The sequence below is a fragment of the Podarcis pityusensis genome (genome assembly GCF_964106645.2).
Source record: "Podarcis pityusensis genome assembly, chromosome: 2".
Taxonomy (NCBI): Eukaryota; Metazoa; Chordata; class Lepidosauria; order Squamata; family Lacertidae; genus Podarcis; species Podarcis pityusensis.
In genome coordinates, this window is record NC_138029.1 from 125273793 (window position 1) to 125301578 (window position 27786).

At 44.5% G+C, this 27786-nt stretch overlaps 3 protein-coding genes and 1 long non-coding RNA gene across 9 annotated transcripts in view; 1 reads left to right on the forward strand and 3 right to left on the reverse strand.

Annotated features, from left to right (window-relative positions):
• The window catches only part of LOC308469846 (uncharacterized protein), a 40121-nt gene that overhangs the window by 10478 nt on the left and 1857 nt on the right, over positions 1–27786 (reverse strand). The window contains exon 1 of one of the 3 annotated variants that reach the window (XM_080992868.1): positions 16098–16112. The exons of the other annotated variants lie outside the window; for them this stretch is intronic. The gene's annotated coding sequence lies outside the window, so the exon portion shown is untranslated. Of the gene's footprint in view, positions 1–16097; positions 16113–27786 lie in introns of those variants that run through there. 3 annotated transcript variants of the gene reach the window in all.
• The window catches only part of LOC308469763 (uncharacterized protein), a 44965-nt gene that overhangs the window by 1490 nt on the left and 15689 nt on the right, over positions 1–27786 (reverse strand). The window contains exons 1-4 of one of the 3 annotated variants that reach the window (XM_080992684.1): positions 6122–6310; positions 2075–2252; positions 1789–1915; positions 565–645 (exon numbers count right to left, since the gene is read on the reverse strand). In XM_080992684.1, coding sequence (XP_080848810.1) covers positions 565–645; positions 1789–1915; positions 2075–2149 — 283 coding nt within the window. In that variant the 5' untranslated portion in view covers positions 2150–2252; positions 6122–6310. Of the gene's footprint in view, positions 1–564; positions 649–1788; positions 1916–2074; positions 2253–6121; positions 6311–27786 lie in introns of those variants that run through there. The other 2 variants (XM_080992682.1, XM_080992683.1) reach the window with 2 other exon arrangements.
• LOC308470235 lies at positions 9265–11867 on the forward strand. Its single transcript, XR_013982288.1, has 3 exons — positions 9265–9880; positions 9969–10936; positions 11112–11867. It is a non-coding gene; the product is annotated as an uncharacterized lncRNA (long non-coding RNA).
• Positions 12012–27426, reverse strand: LOC308469960 (uncharacterized protein). 2 transcript variants are annotated; one of them, XM_080993113.1, is made up of 3 exons: positions 27307–27426; positions 13866–13992; positions 12012–13046 (listed from the first exon to the last, which is right to left on the reverse strand). In XM_080993113.1, the coding sequence occupies exons 1-3, from the start codon at positions 27379–27381 to the stop codon at positions 12190–12192; spliced, it is 1059 nt and encodes a 352-aa protein (XP_080849239.1). In that variant the 5' UTR covers positions 27382–27426; the 3' UTR covers positions 12012–12189. The 2 variants fall into 2 exon arrangements, with proteins under 2 accessions (XP_080849239.1, XP_080849238.1); XM_080993112.1 differs by lacking the exon at positions 27307–27426 and adding an exon at positions 14830–14987.

Here is a 27786-nt window from a genome sequence, read left to right on the forward strand (position 1 = left end):
GGTATTCAAGGAAGAGAACCAGAGAACTTAACACACAGCAAGACCAATCAGCACCTTCTCTTAACTTAACACCTCCAGCATCCTTCCCTCTTCTATGTACTAAAGTTTTCGGAAAGGAAAGGAAATCTGAAAATAATTTCAAGAACCCTTAGTATCCAGTTCTACCTTCAACTCGCATGTAACACTGAGCACCAAGAGAACCTTCTGTGCTGAGATGAGGCATCTATGGCCCTCCAGATTTGGTTGGACTCTAAGTACCCTCAACCTAAGCAAAGATGGCCAATGACCAGGGATGATGGGAGTTGTAGTGCAGCAACCTCTGGAGGGACACATCTTCCCCCTCCTGTGAAAATGCTATGCCTCTGTATTCAGTTTTCTCCTTCCTCCATGATCTGTAATATCTCACTGATACATTCCAACCAACTGTACACATCGCCTAAACCTGCACCAGGATGCTGGGAAAGATGGGCCCTTGCTCTGATCCAAAAGGGCTCTTTTTATATTTGTACACACTGAAAGGAGACATACAAAGGTACAGCCTCACAGCAAAGTGGAAATATGTACCTCTCAATTGGTCCAGGACAACATCCCTGTATTTTTCTGTTCCAAGTGAGGAGATGAGCTCAGACTTGAGTATCAGAGTCTCTGCTATGTGGAATAAGAAAATCAGAAGAACTGTTTATGTCATATGTGACTGTAAAAATATTTAAAAATATTAATCTTGTGAAACAAAGACAGCAAAGTATCTGGTGGCCCATTAAAAGTTGATAAATGACACTGACCAGCAAACTTCATGCCACCATTATTACCCTGTGAGCCTCTTTGTAGATTTTACATAGGTTTTAGGGGGAAATTCATACCACAATATGAGCTTACGAAGAGTTACCTACTGACAAAAGTACAGAGTTGCTATAAACTACAATCTTCAACATCAACTTTATTGGGCTGGTCATGTTGTTCGGATTCCTGATTATTGCCTTCAAAAGAAACCACTCAATTCCCAATTTAAGAATGGAAAGAGAAATAACGGAGGACAACAAAAGACGTTTCAAGATGCTCTCAAGGGAAATTTTAAAAAATGCAGTATAATCTCATAAAATTGGGAAACATTGGCCTGCGAGCGCTCCCATTGGAGAATAAAGGTAAAGGTAAATGGACCCCTGACCATTAGGTCCAGTCGTGGCCGACTCTGGGGCTGCGGCTCTCATCTCGCTTTATTGGCCGAGGGAGCCGCCATACAGCTTCTGGGTCATGTGACCAGCATGACTAAGCCGCTTCTGGCGAACCAGAGCAGCACATGGAAACGCCGTTTACCTTCTACTTGCACTTTGACATCCTTTCGAACTGCTAGGTTGGCAGGAGCAGGGACCGAACAATGGGACCTCACCCCGTTGAGGGGATTCGAACCACCGACCGTCTGATCGGCAAGTCCTAGGCTCTGTGGTTTAACCCACAGCACCACCCACCCTTTACCAAAGGTGTAATGGACTTTGAAGAAACACAAACTCAGGCCAAAAGGGAGAAACAAGCTAAGAGGAAAGCATGTTTGGCAAACTCTCGCAGTGATTAATTCCTGACTGGAAACCTATGTCCCCACTGCGGAATGATGTGCGGATCCAGAATTGGACTCACTTACGGACACACCATTAAGATCATGTTCATGGAAGAGAATCTTACTCGGCTATGAGTGGTCACCAAAGAGGAAGACATGACATGAACAAATGGCTCAAACAGGAGATTCACACCTTCAATGTCTAACAGCCAGGAGGAATAAAAATCTGCCCTTACCTAGAGAGGCCACCATCTCATAATTCTCCTCCATGACTTCCTTGTGCAGAGCTCTTTGGCCTGGATCCAGCAGAGCCCACTCCTCCTCCGTGAAAAACACAGCCACCTCCTCAAAGGTCAAGAGGGCCTGGAAGAGGAGGAAGAGGAGGAAGAAGAGGAAGAAGACGAAGAGGAAGAAGACAGAGCTACTCTTAGATCCCCATCATCCCCACTCAACACAGAGGGAGGCTGGGTGGTTCCACCTGTGCCTCTTCCCTCCTCCCTGCTCCCGTTGCTCTTTCCCTACCTGAGGAAGCTGCCTGGCTCCTCTTTTCACTCCACCTCTGAGAAGAGGCCGTTCAGAGGGGGTCTCGGAGGCCATTGCGTTGCCAGTGGAAAGGACGGAGGAGGAGGAGGCGTAAACTGGGCCACTTCTGGGACTCTCTTAGCTGTTGCCAAGATGCACTTCAAAGCAGGGAGCAGCTCTTTAAGGAGAACAATGCAGAAATTATTATTATTATTATTATTATTATTATTATTATTGATTTAATCTATATACCGCCCTATTCCAGGAGTTCTATGGGCGGTTCACAGAAAAGCAGGTTTTTTTTAGGGAGACATTTATAATAATAATAATAATAATAATAATAATAATAATAATAATTTATTTGTACCCCGCCCATCTGGCTGGGTTTCCCCAGCCACTCTGGGCGGCTTCCACAGAGACCAAAAATACACTAAAATGTCACACATTAAAAACTTCCCTGAACAGGGCTGCCTTAAGATGTCTTCTGAATGTCAGGTAGTTGTTTATCGCTTTGACATCTGATGGGAGGGCGTTTCATAGGGCAGGCGCCACTACCGAGAAGGCCCTCTGTCTGGGTCCCTGTAGCTTTGCTTCTCGCAGGGAGGGAACCGCCAGAAGGCCCTTGGTGCTGGACCTCAGCGTCCGGGCAGAACGATGGGGATGGAGACGCTCCTTCAGGTATACAGGACCGAGACCGTTTAGGGCTTTCAAGGTCAACACCAACACTTTGAATTGTGCTCGGAAACGTACTGGGAGCCAATGTAGGTCTTTCAAGACCTGTGTTATGTGGTCTCGGCGGCCGCCCCCAGTCACCAGTCTAGCTGCCGCATTCTGGATTAGTTGTAGTTTCCAGGTCATCTTCAAAGGTATCCCCATGTAGAGCGCATTGCACTAGTACAAGCGGGAGATTACTAGAGCATGCACCACTCTGAAGAGACAGTCCGCGATCAGGTAGGGTCTCAGCCTGCGTACCAGGTGGAGATGGTAGACAGCTGCCCTGGATACAGAATTGACCTGCACCTCCATGGACAGCTGTGAGTCCAAAATGACTCCCAGGCTGTGCTCCTGGTCCTTCAGGGGCAGTTACCCCATTCAGGACCAGGGAGTCCTCCACACCAGCCCACCCCCTGTCCGCCCAAAACAGTACTTCTGTCTTGACAGGATTCAACCTCAATCCATTTAGCCGCCATCCATCCTCCAACTGCCTCCAGGCACTCACACAGGACCTTCACTGCCTTCACTGGTTCTGATTTGAAAGAGAGGTAGAGCTGGGTATCATCCGCATACTGATGAACACCCAGTCCAAACCCCCTGATCTCTCCCAGCAGCTTCATATAGATGTTAAAAAGCATGGGGGAAGGATGGAACCCAGGGGTCTGAACACTCATCCCCCACCACCACTTTCTGAACACGGCCCAGGAGGAAGGAGCGAAACCACTGTATAACAGTGCCCTCAGCTCCCAGTCCCTCTAGACAGTCCAGAAGGATGTTATGGTCGATTGTATCAAAGGCCGCTGAGAGATCCAGCAGAACTAGGAAACAGCTCTCACCTTTCTCCCTAGCTCGCCGGAGATCAGCAACTAGTGCGACCAAGGCTGTTTTAATCCCATGATGAGGCCTGAATCCTGATTGGAAGGGATCCAAATCGTCCGCATCCTCCAGCCATGCCTGGAGTTGTTCAGCAACCACTCGCTCAATCAGCTTGCGCAAGAATGGAAGATTTGAGACTGGGTGATAGTTGGCCATACTGACTGGGTCTAAAGATGTTTTTTTAAGAAGCGGTTTAATGACCGCCTCTTTCAGCAGATCTGGGAACTTTCCCTCACAGAGGGAAGCATTCACCACCCCGCAACGCCCATCGCCCAGCCCTTCCCAGCTTGCTTTTATTAGCCAGGATGGGCAAGGATCAAGGAGACAGGTGGTTGGTTTCACGCGTCCAAGCAGCCTGTCCACATCCTCGGGGGTAACGGATTGAAATTGATTCCATGCAACGTGACCAGACAGGGCTCTAGCACTCTCCCGCCCCAGCCCTGCTCCCATGGTGGTGTCTAGCTCCTTCCAAATATGAGTGATTTTATCTGCAACTCATTTATCTTGCAACTCATTACCAAACTTAAAACCATGGAGAGACCTGGTCTCAACAGAGACATTGGATTCTTATCTCATTATACATGACTAGCTATTTTTCACCTTCTCACCCCTTGCCTTTTCCTGTAAGACCTATTGCAGTCGTTAAGAGTCGTCAACAGGCTCATCTCAGCTATCTGCCAATCACCCATTCCCACCACCCTTCTGAGTAATACCCCTCCCCACCTTCTCACTATATAGAAGGATCTGGCAACTTCTGCTTCAGTGTATCTGAAGAAGTGTGCATGCACACGAAAGCTCATACCAAGAACTAACTTAGTTGGTCTTTAAGGTGCTACTGGAAGGAATTTTTTTATTTTATCTGCAAAAAAAAACTTTGCAAAATCATTGCAGGAGATCTTTACAAGGTCCCGGTGGTAAAGGTGGTTCCGTTAAATTGCAGACCACCTGAAAGAGTCTCCTGCTACTATTTTCTGCAGATGTAATAGAGGCGGTGAAGAAAGTCTTCTTCGCCATCGCTATCGCCATTTGGTAGGCTCGACGTTGAGCTCTAACCTGTGTCCGGTCAGATTTGGAATGAGTTTTCTGGCACCGACACTCTAGCCGTCTCAGCGATTGTTTCATTGTCCTCAGCTCTGAAGAAAACCATGGGGCTGTCTGGGCTCCATGCAATTGGAGAGGGCGCTTCGGAGCCAGACAGTCAATAGCCCTGGTTAACTCCACATTCCAGTGGGCCACCAGGGAATCAGCTGAAAGGCCATCAACATGGGATAAAGCATGCCCTACCACTCTCTGGAAACCATTTGGACCCATTAAGTGGCAGGGGCGGACCATCCAAATTGGTCCCACCTCCCTGCAGAGGGGAAGGGTCGCGGAAAAGTCCAGTTGCACCAGGAGGTGATCTGACCATGGCACTTCTTTTGTTTCACTTTTACTTAGTGTCGGATCACTCACGTCACTAGAGGTGAACACCAGGTCTAAGGCATGTCCATGACTATGAGTTGGGCCAAACTTATTCAGGGACAGCCCCATGGAGGCCATGCTTTCCACGAAGTCCCGAGCGGCCCCCTGTAAGGTCATGTCGGCATGGATGTTAAAATCCCCTAGGACAACCAAACTAGGTGTCTCCAGGAGAACATCCGCCACGACCTGAAGCAGCTCAGACAGGGAATCCTTGGTGCAGTGGGGAGGTCGGTACACCAAAAGGAATCCTGTACTGCCCCTATTGCCCAACTTCCAGAACATGCACTCAGAGAACTGGGTCTTCCCAGTAGGATGCCTGATGCAAGCTAATGACTTCCTAAAAATCACTGCAACCCCCCCTCCCCACCCACATGACCTGGGTTGCTGTGCATAAGAGAAACCTGGTGGGCAAGCAGCGGCAAGGACAGGCCCATCTGCTTCATCCAACCAGGTCTTTGTCACACATGCCAGGGCAAGTCCTCCATCCACAATCAAGTCGTGGATGGCAGTGATTTTATTCATCATTGACCTGGCATTACACAGCAACACCTTCAGGTCATGTGGGTTTCCCCTGTTGATTGCAGTATCCATCCGGTCAAGGCCAGACCTGGAGGCAGGGATAGTCTTCAAACAACGACTAAACCTGCCTCCTCGGTAATGACATGGTCTGGTCTTAGCGTAACTCCTCCTCCTGCCCATGATCACCAAGATCGGATGTCCCAGTGCTCCCCGCCCCCCCATGGAACTTGTCCCAGCCATTGTGTTGGCTGGGGCCCCACTCCCAGGCAGCCCTGATCCCACCCCTTAAAAATAAAACACAAACTATACACAACCAATAAAACAACAAAAAACAAAAACAGAACAATTATACTAAAATTAATCCCCAACCAAATATCCATCCCACCCACCCCCAACAAAGGAAAAAAGGAAAAAAAGAAATAAAAATTTAAAATGCCACCAACTGCTTGAGGACATTTTAAAACACAGATAGCATACCTTTTACAAATTATAAATATTGCAGCCTTATTAGACTTCACCGACTGGTGGGGTCTGCGTTGCTCCCAGGAGGGAGGAAGGAAATCAAATGACACCAAGGTTGATTCAGAGAAAGTGTTTATTCTGCTCTCCGGATAGCAGAAGGCACTTGCGTGGTCAGTCCACAGCAAGTCCAAAGAAATGAGACATTTCATGCAGTAAATATATCCTCCAGGCCCCCTCCCCCCCTTCCGCAGGAATCCAGCCACGTCAGCTTATACATCACAGATGTTCCTGCTCCAGTACTCTTGACCATAAAAGGGTGTTCCTATTCCTGTTCCTATTCTCTTATCTCGGAGCAAGAGGTCACCAACTCCTGGCGCCATTCCCGGACTAAGTCTGTGCAGTCTGTGCGTCAGAGTGTGGCAAGGATGTAAGATAAGATAGACACTGGAACAGCCAAGGCTGCCACAGACTGATAAAGGAGAGCTCTTTGAGCACTTGTTTATACAGCTGGGTTTTGGCTGAAGAGCTCAAGTTAGAGCATTTTAGAAATGGGGGAGGAAAAATGGGGATTTTGGGTTAGTTTCAAACTGACTGCACATAAACCCATTCATTCAATATCAATACTCATAAACTAATGCTCATAAATTCTAATTACAAAGGCAGGGAACTGGAAGGATGTAATTCTTTCTACAGGAACTTTATAATAGTAAGTTGCCTCAGTCTTTAGGGGACCTTCAGCTTTGGTTTGTAAAGTTCTAGAATCAAATCCCAAACTCTTAATGAAGCTTTGCAGAAAGCATTACAGCCCCAAGAGGAAATCAGGAGAAGCCTCTCTTTGGAAAGAAAAAGCATGAAAAACGGATCCCCCCTCCTCTTTCCCCCAAGTCCAGCTGAGGAGGGGACATTTTTTTAATTGCTCCAGTCTTTGCCTTGAAGCTTTTTAAAGGGCTCCTGAGACCTTGATTAGATTTAAATCCTGTCATCCATAGGCCCCTTTCCCTTGCCAAGCAGGAGGGAAACTGACAAGGTGCTTTTTCACGCTTCAGGAAATGGAAAATGTGCATCGTCCCTCCAGTTTTGGGGCACAAAAGCAGCACAGCAACCCCTCCCCAACTGCACCCCCCAACATGGGAAAGCCAACAAGGCTCTTTCCTTTGTGCCAAAGCAACCTCAGCTGGCCAGACTAGGATTTCTGAAAGGGGAGCTGGGGGGGCTTCCCCCTTCCTTCTCACATCAGCCTCTTTCTTACTCAGGAAGCTCCGGAGGCCGATTTCCCCTTGACATTGTCTATCTCTCACCCCCCCCACCCAATTCGAAATCTCCCCCCTCTCTCCCGCTCCAGAGGCGACTCTGTTCTCCAGCTGCTTCCCCCGCACCAAGTTAGACTCCCTCCCACCCTCCATATCCCCTCCCCGCCCCATACAGGGATGCCAACTTGAATAAAATAGTGGGGGCAGCCCTCTCAAATATCTTATGGGGAGGGGAAAAGACCCCTCGGGCTCCTATGAGTTGGCTCCTATCCTTTCATGATCCCGACTGAGGCAGGGGGCGGCAGTTCAGGGTTCTGGGGTTCATCCTGCAAGGCAAACCTTGTTTGGGGGAGAGGACCCCACCCCCGCAGCCACTTGCAGAGGGAAAGGGGGAGCCCTTCCTTCTTTCACCCCCCTTCATCCTTCCCCCCTCCCTGCTGCCCTGTTTGTAGGTTCAGGGGGAGGGAAAGCAAATTCTTCTCCCTCCCTGCACCCCAAATCACCCCCTCCCGAAATGTTGCACCTTTCCCCTCCTCCTTTGCAGGCCTCCTTCTCTTCCGAGGATGTGCATGGAGACCCCACCCCTCAACATTGCCTCTACCCCCCCCGCCCTCCTCCGTCCCTTCCTGCCTCTCTAGGAAGCGAGTTCATTGACCGAGGGGGACGGGGTTGGGGCAGGAGATTGCCCCCTCCCTGCAAGCGGAGACCTAGAAATGTAATGGGAAGGGACCCACCCCCCCAAGGAGCCTGTTAACGGAAAATCTGAGGGCTCCCTTGGACAAAAAGCAAAGACACCAGCCAGAGCAAGTCAGAGCAAAACAGCAGCCAGTAGGCCCGGTCTTTATTTAGGAAAAGACTGTCGCGACAGGACTCCCACCGCCCACAAGGTGAAGCAAGATGGAAGCCCCGAACAAAGGAAGACCCCAACTTTTATTAGTTCCTAATCCTCTAAGTTACACCCCTAGAAATACATCATATTTACATCATGACTACGTTAAAAAACAGGAGGAGCCAGAGGAGGGGTCGCACAGGTAATCCGAGTATCCTGACACCTGGCGGGGCCCCCTTCCCCTCCTTGCCATAAGCCTTTTCGGAGAACAAAAGGGAAGGGCGCGATTTCCTGCCCCCTGAGGGGACTCGGGTCACAGTCCCTTTGTCATAGTCCGTGCTGAATACACTAGCATATGCAGTTCATTGTGTCCTTGATAGTCTTCCGTCTGAGTCCATCAAGGCGACTATCAAGGTTGCTGTGTCAACAGGGGGAGGGTTGCAGAGTACGTGCCTGCTCGGTCAAGGGATCATGGCTGATTGGCGACAAGCCACCCCCCTTTGAAAGTCCTTGTAATATGGAGTAAAATAAAAGTGGTCCGATGAGAATCCGACGTACGGTTGATTTATGGTGAATTTATGAAGAATACCGTTGCTGAAGTTCAAGCACTTTCACTCCTCAGGAAGTGGTTGCTACATTTTGATTAAATCAGTCACGGTCAATTGAACCCGGAAACTTTGTATTAGGAAGCTGTCAAAGACAGAGAAGCGAGGGCCTGCTGCCTGCAGTACCAGCGTGGCCGCCACAAGGGGCGCTGTTCGGTAACACTGATTGGCTGAAACGGCTGCCGGCTGACCTGGAGTTTATGCGCCTGGTCTACTCGTACTAAAGATAGGGCAGAGCGGAACGTGGAAGAAATATAGAAATAAATGCTATTTTTTAAGAAGATCAGCGCTTCCTTATTTACGGAAGGCTTTAAGGGATGGCCCTCTAAAAGGGACATCCCTAGGGTCAGGAAGGGGAGATGTGTGCATGTGTGAGTGTGGTGCTTGTGCAACACGTGTCAAGGAGATGGGGGGGGGGGGTTTCCGGCGACAAGCCCAATGTCCCTCAGCCTTTTTCCGACCATGGCAACCTCCCGACCTTATTTCCTTCCTGTGCTCCCCGCCCCCTGTCTTGCCAGTAGAAACGTAGCTATTTAAATATTTTGCTTGTACATAGTGCATGTTTCCTTTATAGTTTTTATTAAGAAATCCACTGCGTTACCAGAAATTGGAGAGCCCCCCCCCCCGAGTCTCTGCCGGCCAGATCAGAGCGGGAACTGCTGCTGCTGATATTAATAATTCACAGTGGCCTCCTCCCCACAGCAGAGAGGCGAAAGGAGGGTGGGAGGTATGGGGGGCCCTGGGTGCAATGATAAAGAGGGGAGGGGAGTAAAGTTGCACAGCATTCAACCACCAGAAGGAAGGGGAGGAAAGGAAAGGATTTGGTTGGGAGGGGGGGATGAGATGAAGACATGAAAAGTCTCCCCTCCCCACACCTTACCTCTGGGGATCTGCAGTGTTGGGCAGGTGGATCCAGGGAATCCAGCTGCAGACGGGGGTTTCTCCCCCTCCTCTAAACATTTGCATTTCAAGATCCTCTTTGAAGCAAGGAAATCAACCCAGCCTCACGTTGGGTGGGAGAAAGCAGGGCGAAGATATTTTGCTACAGGAGAGGGACCAAGAAAGGTCTCTTTCCTGTTAATTGTTTAATGTACACTGAAATTGGGGGGGGGGGTGACCCTCTATAATGTGCCTGCATGTGTACAGTGAGGCATGACTGGAAATTTCCTTTGGAGCAGAAAAGAGCCTAAGTGGGGCTGTATTTCGGCTGGCTTGGTCACATGAGAAGGGATACTATTTCAGTGGTACATTGGGTTACATACGCTTCAGGTTACAGACTCCGCTAACCCAGAAATAGTACCTCGGGTTAAGAACTTTGCTTCAGGATAAGAACAGAAATCGTGCTCCGGCAGCACAGCAGCAGCAGGAGGCCCCATTAGCTAAAGTGGTGCTTCAGGTTAAGAACAGTTTCAGGTTAAGGACAGACCTCCAGAACAAAGTAAGTACTTAACCCAAGGTACCACTGTACAGGCTGTTGTTGTAAAAGGTTTGGGTTGGCTTTGCAGCCAAACCCCCTAGAAAGGTCTGCTATGGGTCAGCAGGAAACAAGGCAAGTTGGTCTTCATTGCATCAGTTGCAAGCAGAGTCTTTCTGCCCCTTGCAAGGAGGACAGGAGCCCCTTTAAAACTTCAGACGTGGTAACTGAGAGACCACCCAAAATCATTACAAATATGGGTTGTCCCCAAAACCAGAGCATGCACAAAGTTCATGTTTGTCAGTGAGGACAAACCTGACCTCAGTGGACCAAAGATCTGATAGCACTAGAAAGCGTCTTCCTGTGCACTGGGGCCGCTGTTGTGTGCTTTTCAGGAAAAGGTTGGACTTGGGAAGCCCATCAAAACGTCTTAATCACAAGTCAAGGTGCTGCAGTGTCTCCTGTGTTGCACCTGGGAGACCTGTGTTCAGATCCCGTCACTGGAGACCTTGGGCCAGTCGCTGCATCTCAGCCCAGCCCACCTCACAGGATGGTGGTTGAGAGGATGAAAAAGGAGGTGGAGAACCATACAGAACGCCTCACACTCCATCTGTGTCTAAACAAAGACATCTCCAAAAAATATACTTTTGGCACAATCTGGTCTCCCTTGAATGAAGAAGGGCAGAATACTTTAATGCCACCACCATCATCTTCAGCATCACAGAGGTATTTGTGAAGGGTATATAATGATTGGAAATGTCTAGCCAAGCAGATGGGTAGTTGGGTTCCTATTGAGGGGACTGGGGGAGCCAACATGACCGTGATGTGGGATTGAGGATTGGAGTGATCATCCTGTAATATTATGGCAAATACAGTATTTGAAAAAAATGATATATTTTTTTTAAAGGTCTTGAATTCAATGCTTTGCATGCAGGAGGTCCCAGGTGCAATCCTGGCAGACAAAGAGACCCTGTTGGCATCCATGTCCCAGCCAAAGAAGATTGGAAAGTCAAACTAATGGAATATGCTGAAATGGTAAAATTGACATTGAAAATAAGAAGAAGAGATGACAATGAATTTAAGGAAGATTGGAAGGACTTCACTGCATATATGCAGAAGCAATGGACACAGGTTAATACATTAGCAGGATTCTAGAACTAGTAATGATATTATGAATGGACAATAAGTAATTTCAATGGTTTTTAAAATTTACAATGGACATGTGGGATGATGATAAATAATGGAACCAGGGAAGGGACATGGGGAATGTCATTTTTTCTATTTTTGTTTATGAATTTGTATGGTGGTTGTTTTCATTTTCTTATTTTTGAAAAATTAATAACATATAAAAAAGAGAAGCTATTGTAAAACAATGAATTTATAAAATATAAACAAGGTCGAATAGTTTAAGGATTACTTTCCAGTCTTTCTGTGTTATCAGTGTCCATTTATGGCAACTATAAAAATGGAATTTATGCTCTTCTTATAACTGGGAGTTGGACTAGAAGACCTTGGACTCCCTTTCAACTCCACAGTTCTAGGATTCCAGAGCCAATCCTGCTTCCTAAACACCACAGTTGTGCTCCACTTTTCCCAACTCTGGATTCCCAATTCTCTCTGCCAAAGACCAAATATCAACGGACTCTCAGCACATGTTCACACTCAGTGAGCCCTCGAGAGTCACATTCTGCACATGTCTAACAGTACATTGCATCTTTCATATACTTATTGTTATGAGACATTACCTTCATTGCCTTAATACATATATGTACACCTTTCCATACAAACATCAGAAAATCAAAATTACTCCATGCATTTAGAATTGATTTTTCCCTATATGAGTTTGCTGATATGAGGGACAAAGTGAACTCTCTGGGAAAAACATGGCACACTCCATAAAACTAAATGGGTTCTCTCCCGTGACCGTCAGCAGATGTTATTTAAGAACTTCATTATAATTGAAATACTTTCCGCACTCCTTTCATTTAAACAGCTGCTTCTCTGTGAGATCTTTGATGTCTTCTAAGAGATCCACTCTCACTGAAACCCTTCCCACAATCCATACATTTATATGGTTTCTCACCTGTGTGAGTTCGTTGATGTCTACTAAGGTGTGAACACTGACTGAAGCTCTTTCCACACTCCATACATCTAAATGGTTTCTCCCCTGTGTGAATTCGTTGATGTATTGTAAGTTTTGAACCTTTACTGAAACCCTTCCCACAATCCTTACAATTAAATGGTTTCTCCCCAGTGTGACTTTGATGGTGCACACTGAGTTCCCAACTACACATGAAGCACTTTCCACACTCCATACATTTATATGGTTTCTCCCCTGTGTGAATACGTTGATGTATACTAAGGTGTGAACACTGAGTGAAGCTCTTCCCACAATCCACACATCTAAATGGTTTCTCCCCAGTGTGAATTCGTTGATGTACGGTAAGACTTCCATTTTCACTGAAGCTCTTCCCACACTCCATACATTTAAATGGTTTCTCCCCTGTGTGAATACGTTGATGTATATTAAGGTGTGAACACTTTCTGAAGCTCTTCCCACACTGCATACATTTAAATGGTTTCTCCCCGGTGTGAATTCGTTGATGTACAGTAAGTCTTTCTTTTAAACTGAAGCTCTTTCCGCACTCCAAACATTTAAATGGTTTATCCCCTGTGTGAATTAGTTGATGTCTAGTAAAGTTTCCATTTTTACTGAAGCTCTTTCCGCACTCCATGCATTTAAAGTGTTTCTCCCCTGTGTAATTTTGTGTGCTAAGGTGTTCACTCAAACTGAAGTACTTCACAGATGGCCCCTCAAAATTCTGATTGCCTCCTCCATCACCTGGTTTAAAGTGGGAGATAATAAAATATTGTTAGGTCTTCAAGGAAGAGAACCAGAGGACTTAACACACAGCAAGACCAATCAGACCTTCTCTGATTTTAACACTTCCAGCATCCCTCCCTCTCGTATGTACTAAAGTTTTCGGAAAGGAAAGGAAATCTAAAAATAGCCTGAAGAACCCTTAGTATCCAGTTCTACCTTCCACTCCCATGTAACACTGAGCACCAAGAGAAATCTTCTGTGCTGAGGTTAGGTATCTATGGCCCTCCAGATGTGGTTGGACTCTAAGTATCCTCAAGACAAGATGGCCAAGTATCAGATGCCTGATTATCGTCTTTGAAAGCAACTACTCTATTCCCAACTTAAGAATGGAAAGAGAAATACCGGAGGACAAAAATGAGGTTTCAGAATGCTCTCAAGGCAAATCTAAAAAAATGCAGTATAAGCATAGAAAATTGGGAAACACTGGCCAGCGCGAACTCCAATTGGAGAATAACCTTTACCAAAGGCATTATGGACTTTGAAGAAGCACAAACTCAGGCCAAAAGGGAGAAACAAGCTAAGAGGAAAACACGTTTGGCAAACCCTCGCTGTGATTAACATCTCCTCGGAAACCTATGTCCCCACTGTGGAAGGATGTGTGGATCTAGAACTGAACTCCAGTGTCCCTTACGGACACACTGGTAAGATCATGTTCATGGAAGACAATCTTACTCGGCGACGAGGAATCGCCAAAGAAGAAGACACAACATGAATAAATGGCTCAAACAGGAGATTCACAACATTGAACAGCCAGGAGGAATAAAAATCTGCCCTTACCTAGAGAGGCCACCATCTCATAATTCTCCTCCATGACTTCCTTGTGCAGAGCTCGTTGGCCAGGATCCAGCAGAGCCCACTCCTCCTCCGTGAAAAACACAGCCACCTCCTCAAAGGTCAAGAGGGCCTGGAAGAAGAAGAGGAAGAAGACAAAGCTGATCTTAGATCCCCATCATCCCCACTCAACACAGAGGGAAGCTGGGTGGTCCCATACAAGATGGGTGACACCTGGCTTGAGAGCAGTACATGTGAAAAGGATCTAGGAGTCTTGGTTGACCACAAACTTGACATGAGCCAACAGTGTGACGCGGCAGCTAAAAAAGCCAATGCAATTCTGGGCTGCATCAATAGGAGTATAGCATCTAGATCAAGGGAAGTAATAGTGCCACTGTATTCTGCTCTGGTCAAACCTCATCTGGAGTACTGTGTCCAGTTCTGGGCACCACAGTTCAAGAAGGACACTGACAAACTGGAACGTGTCCAGAGGAGGGTAACCAAAATGGTCAAAGGCCTGGAAACGATGCCTTATGAGGAACGGCTAAGGGAGCTGGGCATGTTTAGCCTGGAGAAGAGGAGGTTAAGGGGTGATATGATAGCCATGTTCAAATATATAAAAGGATGTCACATAGAGGAGGGAGAAAGGTTGTTTTCTGCTGCTCCAGAGAAGCGGACACGGAGCAATGGTTCCAAACTACAAGAAAGAAGATTCCACCTAAACATTAGGAAGAACTTCCTGACAGTAAGAGCTGTTCGACAGTGGAATTTGCTGCCAAGGAGTGTGGTGGAGTCTCCTTCTTTGGAGGTCTTTAAGCAGAGGCTTGACAACCATATGTCAGGAGTGCTCTGATGGTGTTTCCTGCTTGGCAGGGGGTTGGACTCGATGGCCCTTGTGGTCTCTTCCAACTCTATGATTCTATGATCTGTGCCTCTTCCCTCCTCCCTGCTCCCGTTGCTCTTTCCCTACCTGAGGAAGCTGCATGGCTCCTCTTTCCACTCCACCTTTAAGAAGAGACAGTGCAAACGATGGTGCCCCTGAGGCCATTGCGCTGCCACTTCTGCGACCCTCTCAGCTGTTGCCACGATGCACTTCAATGCAGGGAGCAGTTCTTTTAGGAGAACAATGAAGAAATAATAATAGTAATAATAATAAATTGAATTTATATACTGCCCTATACCCGGAGGTCTCAGGGCGGTGCACAGACAGATGGATTTAATTAGGGTGGGATACATTTACACAGATAGCATACCTGTTACAAACTGCAAATATTAATACCAATAAATTAATACAGTACTCATAAATTCTAATTACAAAGGCAGGAACTGACAGGAACTTTATAATACTGTAAGCTGCCTCAGTCTTTGGTTTGTAAAGTTATAGGATCAAATCCCAAACTCTTAATGAAGCTTTGCAGAAAGCATTACAGTCCCAAGAGGAAATCAGGAGAAGCCTCTCTTTGGAAAGAAAAAGCATGAAAAACTGTTCTCCCTTCTCCTTTCCCCAAGTCCAGCTGGGGAGGGGGCATTTCTTTAATTCCTCCAGTCTTTGCCTTGAACATATTTGAAGGGCTTCTCAGACCTTGATCAGTTTCAAATCCTGCCAACCATGGGCCCATTTCCCTTGCCAAGCAGGAGGAAAACTGACAGGTGCTTTTTCATGCTTCAAGAAATGAAAAATGCGCCTCTTCCCTCCAGTTTTGGGACACAAAAGCAGCACAGCAACCCCCACCCCCAACATGGGAAACCCAACAAGGCTCTTTCCTTTGTGCCAAATCAACCTCAGCCTCTCAGACTAGGATTTCTGAAAGGGGAGCTGGGGAGGGGGGCAGACTGGCTCCCTGACGCAGGAGGCTAAGGGAGGGGGGTGTTCCAGGCTGAGTGTGAAGAAATACGTAAAAACGGGTTAGGAGGCTGGGTCTAAAATGGGGGAGGGGAATGTCACCTGGTGCCTTACAGTGCATAGGTGCCAGCTCCCTGGGTCCCCGAGCACCCACCCATTTCCCCATGAAGGGGCCGGGCACCCACAAATTTCGGTGCCAGGGCCATGCATACTGAATGGCACCCACAGCCCTGGGGACCCACGGTCGTGGGGTGAAACTGGCACAACTGGTTCCCTGTTCCAATCAGGCTGGGTGGGGGGAGAGCCCTTCTCTAGTTCGTCTCGGGAAGCAAAATGTCTCCCCCACTTCGGAGTCTGGTTGATCTCCGCTTCCAAGAGGATCCTGCAATGCAAACCTTGTTTGGGGGAGAGGACGCCCCTTCCATCTGCAACCGATTGCACGTTGCCTCTCCTTTTTTTTTTCCTTTGTAAATTTTTATTCATATTTGCACATATATACAGGAAAAACATAAACAAAAAATCCACCACATACCTTATACAAATTATATCCACTTCACAAATCATAAATAAAATATATAACTGAGTTAGTCTCAACTGAGCCTTTGACTTCCCTCCACTCCTTTGGTAAGTATTGAATAAATTATATAGTCGCATACTTTTTAACTCTTTTACATAGGCCTTTCCTGCTGTTAGAGTTATTTCAACCCCGCCAGTGTCACCTGAGATTTAGATTCCATATACATTAAATATTTCTTCCAATTATCATGAAATTTCTGTTCGTCTTGGTCCCTTAATCTTCCTCATATTCTATCAAGCTCAGCATAATTTATCATTTTAACCTGCCAATCACTTATGTTGGGTATTACTTCTAATTTCCAATTTTGTGCTAACATAATTCTTGCAGCTGTCGTAGCATATAGAAACAAGATCTTGTCTTCTTTTTTAATTTCTTTACCGACCATTCCTAACAAAAAAGCTTCTGGCTTTTTGGGAAATGTATATTTCAAGATTTTTTTAAGTTCATTATAAACCAATTCCCAAAAGCCTCTCACTTTGCTACACGACCACCACATATGGTAGAGGTCACCTTCTACCTCTCTACATTTCCAGCATCTTTTATCCTTCAACTTATAAATCTTCACTAATTTCACTGGTGTGTGATACCACCTGTAGATCATTTTCCACAGGTTTTCCTTTAGTGCCGTGCATGCCGTAAATCTCATATTCTTGTTCCATAGTTCTAACCACCTCTCAAAGTCGATGTTATATCCAATGTCTATCGCCCACTTAGTCATGGCCTCCTTCACCTCCTCATCTTTTGTATACCACTCCAGCAAAATATCATACATCCTTGACAGTGTTTTGTTCTTACCTTCTATAACTTCTACATTAAATTTAGATTTTTTATCTTCAAATCCTACTTTCTTTTTGTCTTCTTTTAGCAGGTCATTTACTTGGTGGTATTGCAACCACCCTGTAAATAAATTTTTGATCTCTTCATATGGTCTAAGTTTAATCCCTTGATCTGTCTTCCAAGTTAGTTCTTCATAGGTGGCATTCTTCCCTTCCATGTTTATTTTTTTTATAGTTAACACATCTATTGGTGAAATCCACCAAGGTGTCTTCCTTTCCAATATATTTTTATTTCTTTCCCATACTTGGAATAGTGGTCCCCTAAAAATATGATTTAGAAAGCCTCTATGAACTTTCACCTTTTCGTACCACAGGTACGAGTGCCACCCGTACCTGTTATCGAAACCTTCCAAGTCCAAGATGTCCCTATTTTCCAATCTTATCCAATCCTTCAGCCACAATAAACACGCCGCTTCATAATATAAACTTAGATCCGGTAGAGAGAATCCCCCTCTTTCTTTTTTGTCTACCAATATTTTCATTTTTATTCGTGGTCTTTTGCCTTGCCAGATGTATCTCGCTAAGGCTCTTTGCCACTCTTTACACTGCTTTAGACCTTTTAGTACCAGAATGGTTTGGAACAAAAATAACATTCTGGGGAGAACGTTCATTTTGATAACTGCTATCCTCCCCAGAAAAGATAACCTCAATCTCTCCCAGATTTCAAGATCTTTCTTAATATTCTTCCAAGTGACTTCATAATTATCCTTATATAGGTTAATATTTTTCGCTGATATCCACACTCCAAGGTATTTCACTTTCTTTGCTGTCATAATTCCCGTCTTTTGTTCTAGTTCTACAATATCTTCCTTAGTTAGATTTTTAGTCAACATTTTAGTCTTATTTTTATTAATCTTGAGGCCTGACACCGCTCCAAACTCTTCAAATTTTTGCAAGGCTTCTTTCATACTATTTTTCGGGTCTTCTAGAGTTAATACAATATCGGACTTCCGGGTTAGCGCCATCGGCTAATGGCGGATTTCCTCTGAGCTCCGGAGGGAATCAGCTTCGTAGGATTTGGGTCTTGCCGCTGCGGCGACGCGGCGACCCTCAAAAATCACAGGCAGGGAAGCCTGTGAACCTGGTTACTCAACGGGCACCATTTGCGCCCCCCCAACCTGCGAAGGAGCCTTTTTAAAGGCTTCGGAACGGGGGACGGGGTGAGCAGCGCGGTGCTGAGAGTCGACTGCTTCTCCTACGGAGTGAAGCCGCATGCCATGGTCGGAGAGCGCTGACATCTTCTTGTGAACAATTGGACTCTAAAGCAACAACCCGTGAGTAGTACGGAAATTGGACTTGTAAAGAAAAAAAATTTTTGAATCAGGCACGATCGGGGAAGGCGCAAATAGGAAGTCCGTCTCCCCGTCTTATAAATAATCTAAAGCAAGGACCAGCTAACTAAGGTCGAGAGAACTTTTTTCCTTTTATTGGGTAAAAGATATTAATTTCACGATTTGGCAGTATAAGTAATTCTACTAGAGGATAAGAGTTAATTTTGGGAGCTGAAGTGCCACCCCCCCGGACCCGGTGATCCGTGAGAGAGCCTGTTGAAGAGGTACTAAAGAGTTTGACAGCTGTCAAATTAGCTGTCAAGACGGGAAAAGAGAACTTTGTTTCTGCTGCTTCTGCTGGTTATATCTGTTACAATTTTTGTTACAATTTGTTGAAAACAAGGAAGAACTGATACAAACTAACTTGATTTTTAGATTTGAACTGGAAGGAACACTAAGTAACCAAAATCCCTCTAGAGGGGTTTTTGGGACATTACAACAATGGCTGAAGGAGGGGAAATTCAAGCTAAACTGGACAGAGTTTTTCTTCTCTTGGGAAAGTTACAAGGCCAAATTGATGTTTTGGCTACTAATGTTACAACTCTGGACTTAACAGTAAACAAACTCATTGAATTTGATAAGGACTTGATTCAGGAAGTTCATGCAGCTGGACAAGAGGAGAAACGAGAGCTTTGAGAGTGTGGAAAAAGAGATATATGTTGTTTCTGAGGAAAAGGAAGGAGGAGACGTAATGTCGCAGATGACAAAGGAGAGCCAGGGGTCTGACATGATGGCTATAAAGGAAAATAAGAACTTGTTGACGAAAATCTGGTTTGAATTGGAGATTGAAGAATGGAGAGATCTCATCAAGTGCGGATCTGAAGACCCAAGGATTATAAAATTGATTAAGGTGGAAGTTGGAGCTTTGGGGACATTTGGATTTGAAAGGAGCAAGAAACAAGATTTGGGCTCCACTTTTAAGTATGGAGGTATGGCTGGAAGAAACATGGATCCTATATTTTTTTTAAAAAAAAAATTATTGGGTTTTCACATTTTATAGTGACATCACAAACACACAAAGACAAAGACAAACATGTATAATTTCAAATCCTTACTTTCTTAACCACATTCTCTGACTTCCCCGCACCACCCCTTCATACATCCTAATTCCAATAGTTGGCTCAGCAAGTTCTTACTCTCATCTTCACAATATTATTGTAATCCTTTTTTAATTTAGTTCTTCTTAATTAACCAATTTTAACTTTTACATCAATTATAAACTTTACATCCTTTTCTAAGGTCGACCTAAGTTCCCTTCCACAAATTTCCCAATTTTAAATATTAGTTACTGAACACACTACCTAAACTTAAAAATCATACAATTGTCCTCCTTTTGGATTCCAAAGCTCACCCCCCCTCTTTCCCGGTTTCGATCCCCCAGAACAGAAAATATCCACAATATCAGTTCTTAGCCTGGATTTCTCACGTCCGAGGCCTTCAAATCTCCATCAGTCCCTCTCCGCCGGTTTTGTTGATAGTCCTTTATGTTGGGCATCGGGTCTCGAAGGAGCTCTATCCCAGTAAAATCCAAGTTTCTTCCAGCCAGTCCTCCATATTCCAAAACGGAGCCCCAATCATATTTCTTGCTTCTTTTAAGTCCAAATGTTCCAAGTGTCCCAAAGGCTTCCCCTTTCATCTTGAACAAATTTGCAATCCGTAATTCTTCCGATCCTCCCATAAAGGGATCACTCCCTACTTCATTCTTAATTTCAGTCCAGATTCCCATAATCCGAATCTTGTTTTCTTTGTAATCCACAATTTCCTTGTTTTCTTTATATTCCACAATTGTAGGCTTCTGGTTGGCCCTTTCCACCAGCAATATTTCCGCTCCTCCTTCTCTCTCCTCTAGTTCTGAAAATATCTCTTCTGACTCAGCTGCAGAATTATTTTTTTGTCAAGTCCTTAACACAGTCAACAGGATTATTTACTTTAAGATTCAAGGTCGCAAGCTTTGTAGCCATAGCTGTGCTCTGGTCTTGTAACATTCCCACGAGAAGAAACATTTTTTCTAGCTCGGCCCGTAATTTTCCATCTGCAGCCATTGTAATGTCTCAGAATCCCCCCTAGAGGGATTCTGGTTACTTAGTAGTCCTTCTCCAACAGTCGGTAACTTTATTTATTTATTTATTTCTTCTTTGTTTCCAACAACTTGAGATCAAATGTAACTCATCTAGTCCTCAAAGATAGTAGATAACAAATCTTTCTAGCGTTGAAAGCTCGTTTGACAGCTCCTTTGACAGCTGTCAAACTCCTTATGTCTCCTCAGCAGGCTCGCTCACGGATTGCTCCCGGATCGGGGGGGGGGGTTTCACATCAACTTCTAAGATTCAGTTCTCATCCTCCAGCACAAAACTTCTTATGCCAATCGTGAAATTAATAACTTTTGTCTCACAAAGAGAGAGATGGTCTCTCCACCTTAGTTATCCAATTCTTGCTTTAAGTGTCTGCATGAAAGGGGGGCGGACTTCCTTTTAGCACTCCCCCGATCGTTCCAAATTCAAAGAAAAGAAGATTTTTAAATCCAAATTCCGTACTACTCACGGGTTATTTCTTTTTCAGCCCAAATGTTCAAGGAAAAAAGTCAGCACTCTCCGGCCATGGCTCGCGGCTTCACTCCACTGAAGTAGCGGTCTACTCACAGCACCACGCCGCTCTCCGCACCCTCTCCAAAGCCTTTAAAAAGGCTTCTTTGTGGGTCGGGGGGCGCAAATGGTGCCCACCGAGTCACCAAGTCCACAGGCTTCCGCGCCTGTGGTTTCTGAGGGTCCCCGCGTCGCCGCCGCGGCAGGACCCGTCCTCAGTAGAGCCGATTCCCTCCGGAGCTCAGAGGGAATCCGCCATTAACCGATCGCGCTAACCCGGAAGTCGAAACATGGATCCTATAGGGCCAGAGCTCCTCCGAGATCTGGTGCTTAATACTAAGGACTATCAAAAAAACCGGCAGAGAGGAATTGAGAGAGAATTAAGAGCCTCGGACGTGAGATCTCCAGGCTGATAGTAGACTAAGACTGATGGACATTTGTTGGGGATTGAAACCGGGAAAGGGGAGGGGTGGGGTTTGGGAATCCAAAGGGTGTATAATTATAATCTGTTTTTTTCTTTTTTTTTCTTTCTTTTTATTTTTGTCATGTTATTAGTATGAAAATTGGGGAATTCGTGGAAGGGAATTTGGGTCGACTTTAGAAAAAAGTTTTAAGATTGAGAACTGATGTACAAACATTGAGGTTTATAAGATAAAATTGGTTTTTTTAAATGAATTAAATATAAAAAGATTAAAAATTGGGATAAGAACTTGTTGAATTAACAAATTTGAATTGGAATATAAGAAGGGGAGGTGTGGGGAAGTCAAGGAAATATGTTACAGGAAAATAAGGATTGCAAACTATGTGTTTTTAATTTTTTTTGTTGTTTTAATGTATTAAAGCGGAAAATTTCAATTAATATATTTTTTTAAAAAATAGAGTTAATACAATATCATCTGCGAAAGCTTTTATCTTATGTTCTTTAGTCCCTACCTTAATCCCTTTCACTTCCGCTGCCTCTCTCAGTCTCTTAGTAAGTACTTCAAGTACTGTTATAAATAACAGAGGGAACAGAGGGCAGCCTTGTCTAGTCCCTTTAGATATGTCAAAAAATTCTGATGTCGAGTTATTTATTATTAGCTTAGCTTTTTGTTCATTATAGATAGCTTCTATACCTTGTCTAAATCTTTCACCCAGCCCCATCGTTTTTAGATTTTCTTTCAGGAAGCACCAAGAAACGTTATCGAAGGCCTTTTCGGCATCAATGAAAATCAAAGCGGCTTGTTTGTCTATTCTGGTTTCCAAATATTCTATGATATCTATCACATTTCTTACGTTGTCCTTCAATTGTCAACCTGGAAGGAAGCCCGTTTGATCTTTATGGATTCTGTTATTTAATACTTTTTATTTAATCTTTCTGCCATTACATCCGCAAACAGTTTATAGTCGTTATTTAATAACGAAATCGGCCTATAATTTTTCACCTCTAAGGCATCCACATCTTTTTTAGGAATTAATGTAATATAGGCTTCCTTCTAGGTGTTCGGGGTCTTCCCTTTTAAAATATTGTTCATCACTTCACATAGGGTTGGGCTTATTTGATCACTTAATACTTTATAATATTTGGCTGACAGACCATCTGGCCCCGGCGCTTTACCAATTTTCATCTTTGATATTGCCTTCCTTACCTCCTCCTCTGTAATCAGCTGATTTAGTAATTCTTTTTCTTCGGTTGGTATCTGTTGTAAATGATGTTCTTTCAGATAGCGTTCTATATCATAGCCTGTCTCCTTACCTCTTTTATATAAATCCTTATAGTATTTCTGAAACAACCTTTTTATTTCATTTGGGTCTTCCACTATCTTGTCTCCATCCCTTATCCTACAGATCGTATTTTGTTTTTTCCTTTCTCTTAGTTGCCAGGCCAAATATTTCCCTATTTTATTAGCAGATTCAAAACTCTTCTGTTTCAACATTTTAACTTTCCACTCAATCTCCTGGTTTACTATCATAGAAAATTGGGCTTGTAATAACTTTATCTTTTGTTTTATAGTCTCATCACCTGGCTTAATAGTTAATTGTCTTTCATTCTCCATTAACTGTACTAAAATCTCCTCCTTCTTTTTCTCTTTTTCTTTTCTTTGATGGCTGTTTTTCTGAATTAGAAAGCCCCTCATGACGGCTTTCCCTGCGTCCCAAACCGTTTCTAAAGCTGTCCCTTTATTTAAATTCCACTTGAAGCACTCTTCAATTGTTTCTTTTGCCTTAATCACTATCTTTTGATCATTAAATAGAGGTTCGTTCATTCTCCATCTAAGTACTCTAACCTCTTTACCCTTTAACTCTAGATATACTGGGTTATGATCCGATATAGTCTGTGGGAGAATTTCCGATTTGATTAAGTTCTGTATCAATTCCTTAGTAATCCAGATACTATCTATTCTCCCCCAACTCTGGTTAGGGTTTGAGAAGAAAGTGTATTGTTTTACAGTAGGGTTTTTGAATCTCCACGCATCAATTAGTCCCATATTATCAACCAAATCAAAAAATGTCCGCGGTAACTTGCCTTCCTTAATCTCTTGTTTTCTTGTTGATCTATCCAGGTTTGGTGACACCACCCCATTAAAGTCACCCATCACTATCATTTTTTGATCCATCCACTCTGTTAACTTAATACCTAATTCAGAGAAAAAGACTGCTTTTCTGTCATTAGGTGCGTATAGTCTGACGACAATAATCTTTACTCCTTGAAACATAATCTGTACTACAATCATTCTCCCTTGTTCATCTTTATACAATAATTTTGGATCAGGTTTTTCCTTTATATATAGCACCACTCCTCGTTTCTTAACTCTATCTGAAGCCACAAAATCCAATCCTAATCTCTTATTGCTTAAAATTCCCTTATGCTTTCTTATTACATGAGTCTCTTGTAGGCAAATTAAGTAGAGGTTCTTTTTTAGTAAAATATGTGCAATCTGGTTCCTTTTATTTTTATTGTTGAGTCCGTTCACGTTCCAAGTCAGAACTTTTAGAGCCATCACTTTGTTAAGGGATTCAGAACTTACAGGGTTAAAGAGTTCTGAATGATGTCTCACATTCCAGAGGCGTGGTTACAGACACATTCGGGGAGTGGTTTTGCTCTGGGTGTTTCAGTCTGTGTTTTGCTCGGAAGAAAGGCGAGAGAGAAAAATGTGCGCTGTCTCACCAGGAGATTTATGAGCTGTTTTACTACACGAATAAAGACTTGGAGATAAGCAAGACAGGCTGAGTCAAGTCTGACCTTTATTTACCCACACACTGCATTTGTTTCTGCCGCTGCGATTACTCTGCTAAGCCAGCCAAGGAGGTCAGAAGCGTTGCCGGAACGGAGGGAGCAGGGTCGCACACGGAAGCCTGCAGGACTCCATTTGGCCCTCTTGGCAGCAACACACTTGTATGCAAATAATAAGATAACAAGTCTAGATTAAATCTACTGTTTTTTATCGTCTATCTCTTCTCCTTCCCTCTCTTCTCCTGAATTTGTCTCCCTCTCTCCTTCTCCACTCTCTCTGCCTCCATCCCCACTCCCCGATTGTTCACCATCCTCCTCCCCCCCCCACCATCTTTCCAAGTTCTTTCTCATATCTTCTTGCAAATTTTTCTAATTCTGAAGGGTTGGACAGTTTGAATCTTTTTTCCTTAAAATAGAATGAAATTCCTTCCGGAAATTCCCATCTATATAGGATCCCATTTTTCTTCAGTTGGTTAGTTAATTTTTTGTAGGCATCTCTCCTTCGAAGAAACCTCGAAGGAATCTCTTTGTATATGATAATTGGATTTCCTCCAATATATAACCTTTTGTTATAATTCTGTTTCAGTATTTCGTTTCTCATATCCATCGAATTGAACATAACTAATACATCTCCTGGCAGTCTTTTCCCCTTGGCTTTAGCTGATTTTGTTTTTATCCGAAAAATATTTGCCAACGAGTAGCTTATCTCTTCTTCCTTTCTATCTAACCAGATTGCCAGCTCTTTCACCATTTTAAATCTTATGTTCTCATTTGTCTCCTCTGGGATTCCTCTAAATTTCAAGTTTACTTGATTCTGTCTCATCTGGGTCATTGCCATACTATCCAACAATTCTTCCTGTACTTTACCTATCTCCTTAACTTCTACTTTAATCCTGTCCAAGTCCCTCTTACTATCCTTTGTGTCTTTTTGCACCCTTTTCATTGAGTCCTCAAGCACCTTGGCTCTTACTGATAGATCTTTAACTTTTCCTGTTAATTTTCCCACCACCCCCTCCAATCTTTTGTCCAATGTATCTTGTACTTCCAGTAGTTTTCTTTCAATATATTGCTCATTATGCTTAAATTCCTTCCTTATCTCAACCATTAAACTGTCATAGTCCTTAATTTCCCTCCCCTCCTTCCCATCTTCTTGTCTGGATGGCCTCCTTTCTGATGGTGTTCCCACCCCCTTTTTCATGTTGAAAACTCTCCCTCCCCTGGCAGGGAGGGCTTTCTCTGTTCTTCCCGTAGATTCCTTCCGAAATAGTCCCCACCGCTCTCACAGGGTGGCGCCTTGTAAACTTTCCAAGTCCTAGATCTATTATCTTCCGTAGGGTCTCACGGCCAGTTGTCTCTCTCCCCGCGCCACACAACAACTGTTCTCATAGGTTACTGGTTATCAGCTGTTGGGGGGGGGCTAAGAATAAGGAGGTACCGTACCAAAGAAAAGGAAGAAGCCTATTGGGAGGATAGGGAAAAGCGATCAAGGTAAAGAAGGTAATCAAACAATGGGGAGAGGCAGAGGGTGACCAAAATATCAGCAAGTGGCACAGAGCAAAAAAAAAGAACTTGCAGAGTTCATAGAAGAGCTGTATAAGAGACACAGAAATAACCGCCAAAGTTGCTGAAACCATTGGCTTGAATCCCAGCGACCAATAGTCCCTGGAACTTAAACAGAGTGTGGGGAGAGTCTTCATCCAAAAGCAGGCACATGGGTGTGGGGCAGGACCAAATTAGGACGTCTCCTGAGGGAAGAAGCTTTTATATATAGCAAAAAGTCCTGACCCACCGTCCTGATTACACTTTCCACCTTTCCAAAAGTTCTCAGTCTCTTTCCGCTGTAGCAGTAAATTAATCTAGAAAGTAAACCCCCTCTTCTTCAGCCAAAATATTAGGTTATAGCTCTTTATGTCGGGGAGAAGAACAAGAAGTGAGGTGCTGGTACGGAAGCTCAGTGCTTTCTCCAAACAAACAAATCTCTTTTTCCTCCCAAACGTCACTGGAAGGGCGCTGCCTCTCCGCGTCTTCCCTCCTCCTGCTGCCGATCTGTTTTTCACTCTTTTAACTGCTCCGAGTAAAATAGCAGTTTCTATCCTTTTTTCCAATATGAGAGGTGTGAGTAACAAAGAGGTGTAAATAATAAAAATCTCTAAGCGTATGCTGCTTGACTCAGACCATGTTCACAGACGGCATGCAAAGGGGTTAATTGCCAAGAAACCGCCCCTGCAATCTCCTCCCGGTCGTTAGTGCTGCTATCTCGCCAAGTTGAACAGAAAAGTTCCTTTCACTTCTTTCTAGTCCCTTAAGATATTTTCATTTGTTACTTTGCCTCAGAGTCCTTATAGTTTGTATCTGAGGTCTCTCTTCTACAACCACTTAGCAGCAGCTTTTTTTATTTTTCCCTCTCTCCCAGCCTTACGTTGTACTCCATTTTCTCTTACCGCCGGTAGTGGATTCCTTCGCCTTTTGCCTCTCGTAATCCTTTTACGCTGGGTTCTTTAGTTAATCTTTCCATCAGCTTAGTTGGTTTGCTTTTTCCCAGTTTTATGACTGTTGTCGGAGGATCACCGCTTTCACACGGAGCCTGAGGCTTCACAACACGGTGTCTGTTACATCCCCTTCGTGCTGCAGCTCAAACCCTGCTAAACGCCGACAATACAGGGGAGCTTGAGCAGCGTCGCTGGGTACCTTGACCCTCAGGATAATCCTCCTGGGGTTACGAGGTTCAAGGAGCCTTCGTGACCCCTCTAGACCTCCGTGTTGCTCGAGACTCCCCCGAAGGGCAGGCTCGCGCTCCTTCCCGTGGCTGCGGCGTTCCGGAAGTCCGAAGAAGGTCAACTCCTCCATGACTTCCTTGTGCAGAGCTCTTTGGCCTGGATCCAGCAGAGCCCACTCCTCCTCCGTGAAAAACACAGCCACCTCCTCAAAGATCAAGAGGACCTGGAAGAAGAAGAAAACAGAGCTTCTCTTAGATCCCCATCATCCCCACTCAACACAGAGGGAGGCTGGCTGATCCCATCTGTGCCTCTTCCCTCCTCCCTGATTTCCCATGCTCTTTCCCTACCTGAGGAAGCTGCATGGCTCCTCTTTCCACTCCACCTCTAAGAAGAGACGGTCCAAGCAGTGCCTCAGAGGCCATTACGCTGTCTGTAGGCGATTTGGAGGAGGCGTAAACTGGGCCACTTCTTGGACTCTCTCAGCTGTTGCCACGATGCACTTCAATGCAGGGAGAAGCTCTTTTAGGAGAACAATGAAGAAGTGTTTGAATTTATATACCGCCCTATACCCGGAGGTCCCAGGGCGGTTCACAGAAAGATGGATTTAATTAGGGCGGGATACATTTACACAGATAGCATACCTGTTACAAATTACAAATATCAATACTCATAAAGTAATACTCATAAATTCTAACTACAAAGGCAGGGAACTGGAAGGATGTAATCCTTTCTACAGGAACTTTATAATACTATAAGTTGCCTCAGTCTTTAGGGGACATTCAGCTTTGGTTTGGAAAGTTCTAGGATCAAATCCAAAACTCTTAATG

Coding starts and splice junctions, on each gene's coding strand:
- LOC308469960 (XM_080993112.1), bottom strand. CDS start 14,907: ATGGCCTCAGGGGCACCATCGTTTGCACTGTCTCTTCTTAAAGGTGGA. Junction 13,993..14,829: donor GAGCCATGCAGCTTCCTCAG/GTAGGGAAAGAG, acceptor TTCTTCTTCCAG/GCCCTCTTGACCTTTGAGGA. Junction 13,047..13,865: donor TGAGATGGTGGCCTCTCTAG/GTAAGGGCAGAT, acceptor ACTTTAAACCAG/GTGATGGAGGAGGCAATCAG.